This window comes from Corythoichthys intestinalis, chromosome 4 (assembly GCF_030265065.1).
Source record: "Corythoichthys intestinalis isolate RoL2023-P3 chromosome 4, ASM3026506v1, whole genome shotgun sequence".
Lineage (NCBI taxonomy): Eukaryota > Metazoa > Chordata > Actinopteri > Syngnathiformes > Syngnathidae > Corythoichthys > Corythoichthys intestinalis.
Genome location: NC_080398.1, coordinates 57,676,570 through 57,689,743, shown reverse-complemented (window position 1 = coordinate 57,689,743; position 13,174 = coordinate 57,676,570). Strand labels below are relative to the sequence as shown.

The 13,174-nt window shown below is 38.3% G+C and overlaps 1 protein-coding gene across 2 annotated transcripts in view; it reads right to left on the bottom strand.

The window, feature by feature from the left end:
• The window catches only part of LOC130914511 (low-density lipoprotein receptor class A domain-containing protein 4-like), a 450,713-nt gene that overhangs the window by 271,625 nt on the left and 165,914 nt on the right, over positions 1–13,174 (bottom strand). For both annotated transcript variants that reach the window (XM_057833769.1, XM_057833770.1), the window contains one exon: positions 6,338–6,478. In XM_057833769.1, coding sequence (XP_057689752.1) covers positions 6,338–6,478 — 141 coding nt within the window. The remainder of the gene's footprint in view (positions 1–6,337; positions 6,479–13,174) is intronic.

The window sequence follows — 13,174 nt, the reverse complement described above, 5'->3', positions numbered from 1 at the left end:
GGGTCGAATTCGGGCTCAAGATCTAGGCTATTAGTCTTATATATTTCAAAATGCGCTGAATCGATTCGGCTTGTTGGCCGCATCGAATCGAATCGTCCATGCCCCGCATCGGGATGCATCGATTATTGTTCACACCAGTAATAACAAAGTATTGAGATGAACTTTAGGTATTGACTAGGGCTGTCAAACGATTGAAATTTTTAATTGAGTTAATTACAGCTTAAAAATTAATTAATCGTAATTAATTGCAATTCAAACCATCTATAAAATATGCCATATTTTTCTGTAAATTATTGTTGGAATGGAAAGACACAAGACGGATATAGACCCTACTCACCTACGTCACAAAATGACGTGTCGCTGTATCCGGCCGCCATATTGTCCGTATTTTTTAGACCTATTCTCATTGTTTTCAATTAGTCGTGCAAGTTATAGAGCAATTCATGGAAGCCCCGGTGTTATCTGACGCTGTAAACTCATTGGATGCGCTGCATAAAAGGTGTTATGTGGAAAAGCTTCAGTTTATCCATTCGCCAGATCCATATTTGATGCCTAAATCGATGTTTTCGACCCGCTGTCTTCGCCGTCTTTGCCTGACACCCCTGATATTTACAACTATCTTGTCCACACAAAATCAGCCTATTCTCACGAAAGTTTGAAAAACTTTAAGAGCTTGGAGGCTTATAAATACTTCGTTGCTGGTTGGGTGAAACAGGTCCTCGTCCACGAAAATTCGGCAGGAATCTATCTTGTGCTCGGGAAGGTGAGTTACGAAATTTTCAATTCTAAATCTTTTGTTCTTGCTAACATCCACTGTCAAGTCTAATGTATTTCATGTCATTTGTCAATGGAGCTTTTAGGGCTTTTAATGTTTATATGGTTTAGCGATAGCACTCTCACTACATACATATATAATATGTAATAAATATGAAGTGCGATAGCACTACTCCAGATTGAATTTATTTTTTGGCTTTTGACCTCAATAGTGAAATTGTAAATTAATTGTATGACAACTGTCTTATTATCCCCATATAATTATATATTTTCAGGTAGTTCATTCACAACGTCTGAGTGTATGTTGTCGGCGATTAGCCTAGCAATGATCTTAATTGTGGTTGTCAGCCCAAAACCCTCTAAATATATATTAAATGCATCTTACCAGATATAAAATGACTACTACATAATCTGTGGTAGTCGTTTGGAGCCCAGTTTTCTCGTCGAATTGCAGCAATCCATCTCACTCTCCTCTCCGGGTCTCTCGGAATACGGTAAAACTTCAAGTCTCTCCGTCTATCTTCTCTGTTTTTGCAACCGACCGCCACACACGACTTCACCATTTTGATTATTAATGTTAACGAGCAGAAAAACACGCCATAATAGGAGGAATTTACGAAGCGCTGATGCATTAACATGACAGGTAGACGGACAACATGGCGCGGGGGCGTGGCTGTGACGTCACGTGAGTAGGGTCTATATTACATTCAACATACGGTACATAAGTACTGTATTTGTTTATTATAACAATAAATCAACAAAATGGCATTAACATTATTAACATTCTCTTAAAGCGATCCATGGATAGAAAGACTTGTTGTTCTTAAAAGATAAATGTTAGTACAAGTTATAGAAATTTTATATTAAAACCCCTCTTAATGTGTTGTTTTATTAAAATGTGTAAAATTTTCAATCAAAAAATAAACTAGTAGCTCGCCATTGTTGATGTCAATAATTACACCATGCTCACTCTTTGTGCTGACACGCATAAAATCATTTGAACCCAAGCGCCAGCAGAGGGCGCCAAACACCAGAAAACAAGTAACAAGCGGACATTACACTGCTGTCATTTTAATCTGTTTGAGCGGGGCATGTGCGTTAATTGCTTCAAATATTTTAACGTGATTAATTTAAAAAATTAATTACCGCCCGTTAATGCAATAATTTTTACAGCCCTAGTATTGACCAAATACTTATTTTCCACCATGATTTGCAAAAAAATTCTTTAAAAATCAAACATTGTTATTTTCTGGGGGTTTTTTTCCACATTATGTCTCTCGTGGTTGAGGTTTACCCATGTTGACAATTACAGGCCTCTCTAATATTTTCAAGTGGGAGAACTTGCACAATTAGTGGTTGACTAAATACTTATTTGCCGCACTGTAAATGTGCTTCGGTTGGTTGTGAGGAAGGTGAAGAACTTGCCGGACATTCACACACAGATCTAGTGCCAAGGATGAAAGTGCTGCTGTTAAAAGTTTTCCAACTCCTCCTAAAAGTAGTTGAAAGAGAACAGTGCGGCACATCAAAGTAACCTGGCAGACAGCCATTGCAGTCCAAAGGCGTCCTTCACCCTCCAATCTCACTCTCTGTGTCTCCTTCTGTGTTTTCCATTGATTGTGGTGAGTCGAGGGACCACTCTCATCTCCCTTCTGACAGTGGTGCTCAGTAAGTATCAGAAAAAGGGTTGGTATAGTTGAGGGGGGCGGCATGAAAGCAGCAAAGAGGTTCAAACAAAAAATGGACATAAATTGAAAGGTAGAAAATCTTGGTTGGAACATGTGTCGGACTAATATCAAAGAGTCTTTAATTCAAAGTGCAATTATTTTTACCCCGCGGCATTCTGTGCTGAGTTTACCTGCTGCTGTTTTGGGAGTGCCTGTCATTAGTGTCTTGTCTTACAAATCAATCCATAAAATGGATTGAAAGCTTGCTTTCATGGGAAATTGAGGATCACAAAGTAATGCACAGCAAAATGGGTTACCTGAGCATTATTTTTGTCCCTGTTAAGATAGAAGTCTTGTGGAAACTCCTTTATACTTGTCAATTGTAACTACCACAACACTGTCAAAGCAATAACCGAAGCAGCAAACATAGTGGTCCTATTTGTTAAATAGAAATTTGCAAGTCTGCGTATCAAAATGATTTTGCCACCCAGAATTTTATTATGTTTATTTCCCATCTAATTACATTGTTTTGTCTAATTCTACGAGCTAGAATGTACAACACTAGCAAAAACAGCTCTTTCTTATAGACCACATTTTGAACATCGTGGTTGTGACCATGGGCGCCGCCAGAAATATTTGACTGGGGCACTTGCCCCAGTATTGATCTGCAGTGTAAAGCCTAATTTATGCTTCTGCGTTGCGTTGACCCTTCGTCGTCAATGAGCACTCGAAGTTCTGCGTCAAGGGGACGCATTGCTCTGTAATTCACCGCCAAGCCACTAGAGGGGTGTGGCATTGTGTTTGTATGGCTTTGGGGGACTGTTGTCCAATTCTTTTAGTTTTCTACCGGTTAGACAACAATGGTAACAGACACGGAACGCTTCAGCTCATCAACATTGAACAACTAATGTTGATCATACAAATGTTGAGGCGTAGGCGACACAGAACAATGTTGCAGATGTGGTCTGTCTGACCACTAAACCAGTTGAGGTTGAGAACCAGTGAATTTACAACACTGGTTTGCCCACTGCGTCTCGATGTGGAAATGCACTTTCGAATGTCAACGGACCGGTATACAGCCTTTGCTATTGCACCAGACAAAGCAAACCATGCCTGTTGATGCCGCACAGGGATTGGCAGTCACATTACGAATTCTAGCCTGGGGTGGAAGCCAGAAAGCTGTGGCGGCTAGCTTCAAACTGGCGTGGAGCACTGTGTCCAGCGTTTTGTCCGAGGTTTTCAAAGCATTGTGGACAGCTTCCAGCCTGATTTTTTGCCATGTTCTACAACCAGCCAGTGGGAAGTCATAGCAGATTTCTGGCGGCTATGGAACTTCCCAAACTGCGTTGGAAGCCTTGATGGTAAACACGTTATCATAAAAGCAACGAGGCACTCTCAATCACTGATGATGTATCAAATGTGTCAACTGTCTGTCAACTCTTTGGACACCAAACCTGTGCTTTATTCTTCATATATTTGAAGTATAAATGTATATAAGTCACAGACTCACAGCAAACATATGAACAAAATAAATGGTAATTTGCACCAACCAAAAATACGACATAAAGTGATAAAAAGCTGCAGCATTAATATAACGGCGCGTGTGCTTTTATCATACAGTCGACTGTTTAAATTGTGTCTTCCAATCTGCTTTACAGGTTAGTGCCAGAAAAACTGCCCATGTTTCTTTGGTCGCCTATTCCTATGAATTGTGAATTTAAACGGTTCAACTTTACGTAGCAGGCAGTTAACTGCGATAAACTACTCTGGTTACAAATTGAAGTAGCAGATTATCTGCTGTATGTTAGCTAACTGGCTATGAATAGAATGACAATTAAATGAGTGAGAGGCTCTCAGTCTAGAACTTTGCCTAATATTGTGTTAATATAATACAAGGTATTTGATCTGTATCAAGACTGATGGTTTTTTTTTTGCCATTTACAGTATATGACCAAAATGTATAGAATGCATCCGTATGAATTATGTGTGCTCATCATAATTTCTAGCTGTATTACAAGCATTTTATTTGTTAGTGCAGTCCCTATAATTTGTAACAAGTTGTATTATTTTTTTATTTCTATTTAATTCAATCAGCATTACTCTTGCAAATGGATATTAGAAAGATATTTGCTCGCAGCAAGCAAAGATAAATCAAGGAGCAATGATAGAGGTAAGCTAGGTAACCCACCTAGGGAACATAAACCACATTTAGATCACAACACACCAGTTGGGAGACACTGATTTATTGCATAATAGTTACAGTGATATATCCCCATTTCTGTCCCGACAAAGTCAAGCGCCAGAGTGCAGGAGGAGATGGAAGTTGATGAGCATGAGTCGAGGTGAATTGACTATCAACAAGTCCCAATTTTGATTTTGAAAATGGATGAAAAACAAAATACTGTCACTCTTTCCACACAAACATATTTTAGTTTTATTATATATAATTTAAAGCGCTATTTCTGACATTTTATGATAAGTGCTATCTTATTTTATTTTTTATCTTTTTGATTGCTCGCCAGTGCCCAAGTATTGTATTAGGTCTAGTGACATAACTGGTCATGTCATAGGCTAGACTTCCCAAAAAATATCTTGCTCTCAGTCTTGGTCTCATTTTGGTCTCACAACAACGCTACCTAGGACAATAACATGACATCAGAAATAGTACCAACTATTAGAAGGAATCTCATTAATATTTCATTAAGAGCTCAGGTAAATGCAACCACCTATTAAGCAAGATAGCTATGTCTGTCATACAAGAGAGTGTGCTTTGAAGTTGGATTTAGATTGTATTTTAGAACAACTGTTTGATAAAGAAAACTGATTCATTATAGTCTGCCTCCTCATTATTTGAGTTTGTTGTTTAGTTTGTTTAAAGAAAATAAGTGAGTCATTGACACAATTTAAATCAGCATTTTGCCTAAAAGGAAACAAAATGTCAATCAGCAGCACTTCTTTTTTTTTTTTTTTTTTGTGTCTGATTTGTGTCCTAAGAAATTATTTTTATGTTTTATACTCAGAACCTTCATTTAAAACTTAACAAATTTTATGTTCTTAAAACAATGCTGTTGTAGGCGACAGTACAGGAAGCTGTAATAATTTTTTTTAAGGAAATAGTCATACATTTAGTCTTCATTGTTACTTACAACATGCCTAAAACAACTTCAAGTTAAATTGTGAAGGTATTTGAGAAAAGTGACATTAATCTGATTAATCGTTTAATTCATTGTCCGATTGATCGGTTTAAACGATTAATCGGTTATAGAAATAATCGTTAGTTGAACCCCTATTGCCCAACCAATCAAAGGAGTAAACGTAGAAAGATTAATCTCAACCTCTCAAAGGAGGGAAACATACTGACAACCCTCTTAGACCAAGAAAGGGTTTACGACTAGTGAATCTAATATCAAATTATCCTCATTATGAAGTGTATGTGGCATGAGCCAGCACTCAGGAATCTGAAGGCTCTGGGCAGATTGAATTTACATGGCAGCACGCACACACAACTAGAGGTGGACAGTGTCAACAGAGAGACACTGTAAAACAACGATAATAGACTGATGTAAATAAAACTAATCAGATTTAATCGATTTTTCCCTATAGTGTTTAGGCCAGCAAAGAAAACTTTAAAACCCCTCCAGACATGTCATATAGTTGTAATCAATTATGCGTTCTCATCTAATTTTGAAAAATATATACAGTACAGTCAACTTAGTCACGATTCTGCACATTTTTCTGCTCAAATGTTTTTAACAGTTGATTTCAAACAATAGAAAAGCCGAATCGTTTTAGAGGAAGACACAACGATTGGAAAAGGAACCACATTACATGTGTGAGATGTTCATATTAAAGGAGAGACAAAAAAGTAAAAGTAAGTAGCTTTGTTCAGCACTCACAGTTGAAGATGCCTGGTGGAGGATGTTGGGTGACCACAGGACAGTTTTCCTCATCGCTGTTGTCCCCACAATTATTGAGCTGATTGCAGATCAGTGAGCCCAGACGCAAACAATTCCCATTGGTGCAGTGAAACTTGCACTCTGCCAGAAGGAAATGACATGAAAATAAAAAAGCGCCTTACTTAAAAGAACTACTTAAAGCACTTCAAACACATTGTTTTGAAGCAAGAACTGCAATTAGTCTGAACACTGTGACAGGCTACTGGTGAGATATATCATGATTAAAACCATTGAATGTGCAAGGTCATGCAATTTGTGTTTAGAGCCCTCCCCCGCAAAAAATAATTAATGGCGATTAGTGGATAAAGGTCAAATGTCCGTTGAGTTAGTTTACCATTTTGACTACAGCGTTGTTGCTTTTGTTGTTGCTGCGAGTAACATTTTTAAAGTACATTCATTTTATTGTGCCTTTTGACCACTGAACCTATAGAAAAGTTTCCTGGGTGAAACATGGGCGGCGCCATCTTTGACATTTTCTGCCACAGCTTCCGGTTTGGACAGAACAACATTAAGTGCGGTTGAAGTAAGCAGTGTGTATACACAGTTAAAACTGCTAAATCAAACCAGACGAACCCACAGAATCTCCAAAAATGGATTCAGCACGATGCAGCTGAGGCTCTGAGACTTTTTGTGCTGTGCTTTTATTCGTATAATTTCATTGATCGTTCGTGGATCAAATTCTAACAATCCGTGCAGCCTGTGTTAACATGAGGTGTAGATTGATACGCCAGCCACTTAAGTGACCAAAATAAGGCTAAATTACAAATTTAACAGTTGCAGAATGCAGAAGTGTTGCCACGATTTTGCTACAAGAAAATGCTGAAAGGTATTTTTCATCCTGTTAGATTGTAGTTAGGGTATTTTGAGATCATAACACATGTACATATAAACACATATAGTATGTCATTCTTTTTAATTGCAGATAGTGATTACAATAAAACTTTTGGACAACATGATCCCATTTCTTGTTCTATTTAAAATGATTGGCGCATGTGCAAAACAGGTCAATAAATCACAATTTACAAAATTACTAGAAAAATATTAACGAAGGTGGAGCATAAGTCGAATCATCAAAGTAGAATGTACGTAGTCTCGATATTTGTATGATGTACAAATGTACAAAAAGTGTTGTTGTGAGGCACATCAAGTTGTTCTCCCTTGCCTAACAGCGTTTTTCCACCTATAAACAAACGAACGAAAACTTGTAACATTTGCACTTATGCATTTAGGGTAAGAGGCCCGTGTATTACCTGTAGTAGATGAGTGTTGGTTTTTTCATTTCTTTATCGTTGTATAACTATATTTAGCAAAGCTAATGATGTCTCAGCTGTGACGCAAAACACAGAATTGTAGTCAAATTGAACATAATTCAGCCATCCAAATACCGATTAGCAACAGGCTAGCAGCAGATAGAATGTGTTGCAGCCACAGCAGTACAGTAATTCTAGTAAATAATATTAAACATCATCATAATTACAATCATCATCAGAATAACAATATCAACGACAACAAGTCGTCTCATGCGCAAGATTTTAGCTGTAGCATTTTTGGAGCACTGGACACATGACAATGTAGGCATAGGAGGAACGTACCTTCCATAACACAGCGGCAATATAGCTACACAAACACCCGGTCTATGTGACTTGGACTTGGTTCCACATATGCCTTCATGAACATGTTGTCCTCCAATGTTGTGACAATGGCAGATGGATGCGGGATGTCTAAATGGTCTTTTTTGAGGGATTTTGATGGGGAATGTCACTCCAGCTCCATGGTTGTTTTTGTTAGCGAACGTGGAAAACAGAAGTCGCGAGCAGAAATGCGGAAGTACCTCGGAAACTTGTTTATAAAAAATGCTAACGATAGTAGAATATTAGTTAAAGTAATTTATAAGCCTGCTAATGCTACTGCAATATAATTTCCAAGAGGTTATTTGCCTGGTTAACTGTCCCACTGCTACCCATAAACCTATTAGTGTTTCAACAGTGGAAGTATCTAATATAAACGTGTCTAAACGTAAGGTAGATTTGTTCGACGTGACAGCTTGCACTGATAGTTCCTGCCATTGAGTTAAGCTGCTGCCAACAATGGGGAGTTTAATTCGACAGAACACCGGTACTAAGGAGGGCATGAGCTGCCCACCTAGCCAAACATCATCGCGGTTGCATCGGCATCACCACTCCGCTCCCTCCTCCGCCCTCCCGCTCTGCTCTATCCAGGCCGGAGGCAGCTAATGTGTGACAAAACCAGTTGTCAACAACTCGCGCTTCATTCAACCAAATTGTAGTTACCCACCCCTTCTCAGTAACGGTAACGGCGTTGCACAGATGGGAAAAGTAATTTATAAGATTACTTACGCATAGACTTCATAATGATATTGACAGGACACGGGGCGCAGGGCCGATTAACAGGGGGGCTGCATTGTTGGGATGGCCGTCAAAGCTGACCGAGTGGAATCACAAAGAAAATTCTTGTGAATAAATGCTTAAATCGCCTGAATTCTTTATAGATATGGACGTAAAAGGCAGTTTACATTTACTTTATGTAACTATGTCGAAGTACGATGCTAGTCTGTCAGTCAATGTGGCGGCCGCCATATGTAAACAGAGCTTTTCCGGTAAAAATTCTTGTGAACAAATGCTTAAATCCCTGAATTCTTTATAGATATGGATGTAAAACAGTCTCGGTTCTTTGTTAAAAGCAAAAAACCGTGCAGTTAGCGTTTATTTTACGTAAATATGTCGAAGTATGATGCTGGTCTGTCAGTCAATGTGGCGGCCGCCATATGTAAACAGAGCTTTTCCCGTGAAAATTCTTGGGAATAAATGCTTTAATCTCTTTATTTTTTATAGATATGGGCGTGAAAAAATCTCTTTATTTTTTATAGATATGGGCGTAAAACAGTCTCAATTCTTGGTTAAAAGCAAAAAACCGTCCAGTTAGCATTTATTTAACGTAAATATGTCGAAGTATGATGCTAGTCTGTTAGGCAATGTAGCGACCGCCTTATGTAAATATAGCTTTTCAGGTGAAAATTCTTGTAAAGAAATGCTTAAATCCCTGAATTCTTTATAGGTATAGATGTAAAATAGTCTTGGTTCTTGGTTAAAAGCAAAAAAAAACAACATGCATTTAGCATTTATTTTACGCAAATATGTCAAAGTACAATGCTAGTTTGTTCGTCAATGTGGCGGCCGCCATATGGAAACAGAGCTTTTCCGGTGAAAATTCTTGTGAATAAATACTTGAATCCCTGAATTCTTTATAGATATGGTCATAAAACAGTCTCGATTCTTGGTTAAAAGCAAAAAAAAAAAAAAAAAAACGTGCAGTTAGCATTTGTTTTACGTAAATATGTCAAAGTACGATGCTAGTCTGTTAGACAATGTGGCAGCAGCCTTACAACAAAGAGCTTTTTGCGTTGAAAATTCTTGTTAAAAAACGAAAAATATAATAATTACCTTGAATCCTTGAACAAATGAGACAATCCTTCCTGTTTGTTTGCGGTACAGCTTTCGTACTTTTTCAATATAAAACCGGCGTTGGCTCGCTGCATTTTCCACTGCGACCGACTGTGAATAACTGAAGTGGATTGTGGGATGTCCCCCGACTTGAAGGCGTTGCACAGTGAAGGTCGAATCTGACCCGTTAATATCAGTATGAAGTCTATGACTCATGACTGAAAAAAATTACGCAGTTAGAAAAACTGTTATACTCTAACGCCATTATTAACAACATTGCAAATAACTCATGACTAAAACTCGAAAACAAACCTTATGTATTATGTATTCCCATAATATTGCATACTGTACTGTATACACATACTGCACATGCTAAAAAAAAATCACAAACATCAATCAAAAAGCCCTTAATCAAGAAAATGGGAGCCTATAAATAAAGGTGATTAAAATCTATTTTAGTGCGCGTATAGACATTTCAATAACTACTGATCCGGGACCCTGTCTGGTCTCACCTACTATGGTGGCCATAGAGAAAACAATTAACTTAGATTCTTACTTAGTGTTTTTTTTTTTTTTTTTTTTTTTTCCCATTTGTCCTTGCACGAGATATGAGATAGGCTGGAAACTATTGTTCTTTTGTAAACTCAGCCACCTCTTGGCGTGGTGTACAACTCTTTTGTTTTATTGCAGGTAATCAACACTTAGAAGACAAGCAGTTCAGACTATTGCAAGTAACAAGCATTTTGCAGGCCATCTCCTTGTGTCAGACCCTATGATTTGCCCCTTTGGCAGGGAGCAACTTAATGATACTGCATTTTCTCTTCTTCCTTACACAGGAACAACTTGTTCTGGTCGAGTCTAGACGGTGGTGAGAGGTGGGGGTGGCAATTAAAGGTATAGAGGTCTGATTGAAAATTCAAACCGACATGATCTTTCTTTGTTTAGAGCCTTTTCCCCTTTTTTTCCAAGTGTCAATTAGAAAGTCCTCGGTGACTTGCCCTGTCACTCTTTTCCTCAAGTTGTCTTATCTATTACGCAATTGTCTACACTGCCATCTTCTCTTTCATTCTCATCTGTTCTGCACGTCCTCTTTTCAACCACTCTATCATGCGATATGACTCTCCAATTTTGTCTGAGCCACTTGTCTCTCCCTCTTCATCCTCCCCTGCATCTATCCTCTCTCACTTCTAGTTGGTTCTGCTATTTAAGACCACCATTATGAAGCTCTATATTTTGTTGGGAACGACAAAATTTCTTGTATGTGGAAAAGGTTCATACTCTTCGAAAAATGCGTACACACAATTTAATTTTCTTTTTGGAAAGTGATTTTTTTCCTCAGCTTTACTAGTTTTGGCTACTGCCCATAGTCTTCTTCAGAAGCGTCGGGTGATGGTGTAGGGGTCGTAAATTCCCCTCACTGGCTGGCAAACCCACATACGCAGCCTTGGACATGTTACTTCACCACTACGTGATGCTTCGGAAGACTACATAAAGTATTCAAACCTAGCAAAGCAAGTGGAAAAAAAAAAAATCACCCCTTTCTTTCCAAAAAGAACATTCAATTGCTTGCTAAAACTTCTTGTAGTCTGACGTAATGCACTACCAACAAGTTTACGTAGGAAACCTAACACCCATGAAGTTGGCCCTTCATCAGACACAGACTTATATAAAAATGATGTCAATCATTTGTGCTCCGTTTGTGCTTGTTTGTGCTGTAAAAAGTTTCGTTTGTGCTGTTATTGTTTTTGAGTCATTTACAATTCTTTCATAGGTCAATCTGAGGTCAACCAGCCCCATTTTGCTTAAAAATGGCCAAAAAATTGTGTCAATCGTTTATGCTTCATTTGTGCTGTAACAATTTTCATTGTGTAAACGTTTTTGAGATATTGAGATATCAATTTCAAGTGATGACTGCACGTTTGTACTTGTTTGTGCTGTAAAAACCTATCATTTCATAGATATTGAGATATTAATTCCCAGTGATGACGTCATTCGCTGCTTTTCGGTATTCAACTCCCACGCCTGACGGAGGGTACCAATTCCCTCAATAACCTAGGAGTATCCCAACAACTAGCATAGGGTGACCAAACGTCCTCTTTTGCCTGGACAAGTCCTCGTTTCACATTGTAGCGTCCGGCCGGGTTTTATTAGGTTTATTACGATAAATATAATGGCAAATGTTGACTTCTGTCGGAGCTTTATACTGGCATGATTTGTAAAATCCCATTTGATGTCGCATCGTTGCGCTGCCGATGATTGTTAACTTTTATAACAAAGTTTGATTTTGCCTCGGCTCCAGGTACTCGCTAATTGGGTAGCTATCAGTGAGCTAAGCCGCGCTAGGCATTATGGGAAATGTAGTTTTGAATTGCTTCGTTTGGAAACATGCTGGTTGAATAGTTTGTCAGTTTATTTCGGTTATTGTTTGCGTGCAATCTAGAACATTGAATGAGAATAACAATTGAGTGGGAATAACAATTTGTCAACGACAATTGTTGTGATAGTAATTTATTAAAAATTTAGTTGGCACATAGCCTACTGTGTGTGTGTGCGTGTGTGTGTGTGTGTGTGTGTGTGTGTGTGTGTGTGTGTGTGTGTGTGTGTGTGTGTGTGTGTGTGTGTATGTACTGACTGGAGACTACATTTCCAAGGGTCTGCTTTATATTATTTTTTTTTATCATTATTTGTTTTTTGGTTGTTTGTTTGTTGTTGTCTATATACTGTATATAATATATATATAATATAACTGAATTTGAATTTCTTCCATCCAGACGGAGGAGGCACACTTTAAATATATTACAGTAAAGTGATAGGCATCTTTGAGTGAACTTCAAGTAATATTCAAGTAACTCGAGGCCGGGCCAAGTGTTCTCTTTTTTTGGAAATCAAAATATGGTCAGTTTAAACTAGTGCAAACATAGCACATACTAATGGCACACCTTCGGGTACATTTTTCAGTAATTAGGGGGGCTTGAGATATTATTTTCGAACGATGACGTGACTCACAGTCCCCTATTTACTGCAAAATGGACCCGAAAAATGCACCCTCGTTGTGCTACGTTTACAACGCTAGTTGTTGGGACACTCCTCTTTTATTGAGAAAGTTGGTACGCTCTGTCAGCAGCGACAGAAGGGCTGCGATTGATGTCATCATTCGAAATTAATATATCAATTTCTATAAAACGATAGCAGAACAAATGAAAGTTTGTACAACACAAGCGAGCACAAATGTAGCACAAACGAATGGCACCATTGCAGTTCCGTTCCGCTGTAGATTGGGGGCTATGTGACGTCATCACTCGAAATAATATCTCAA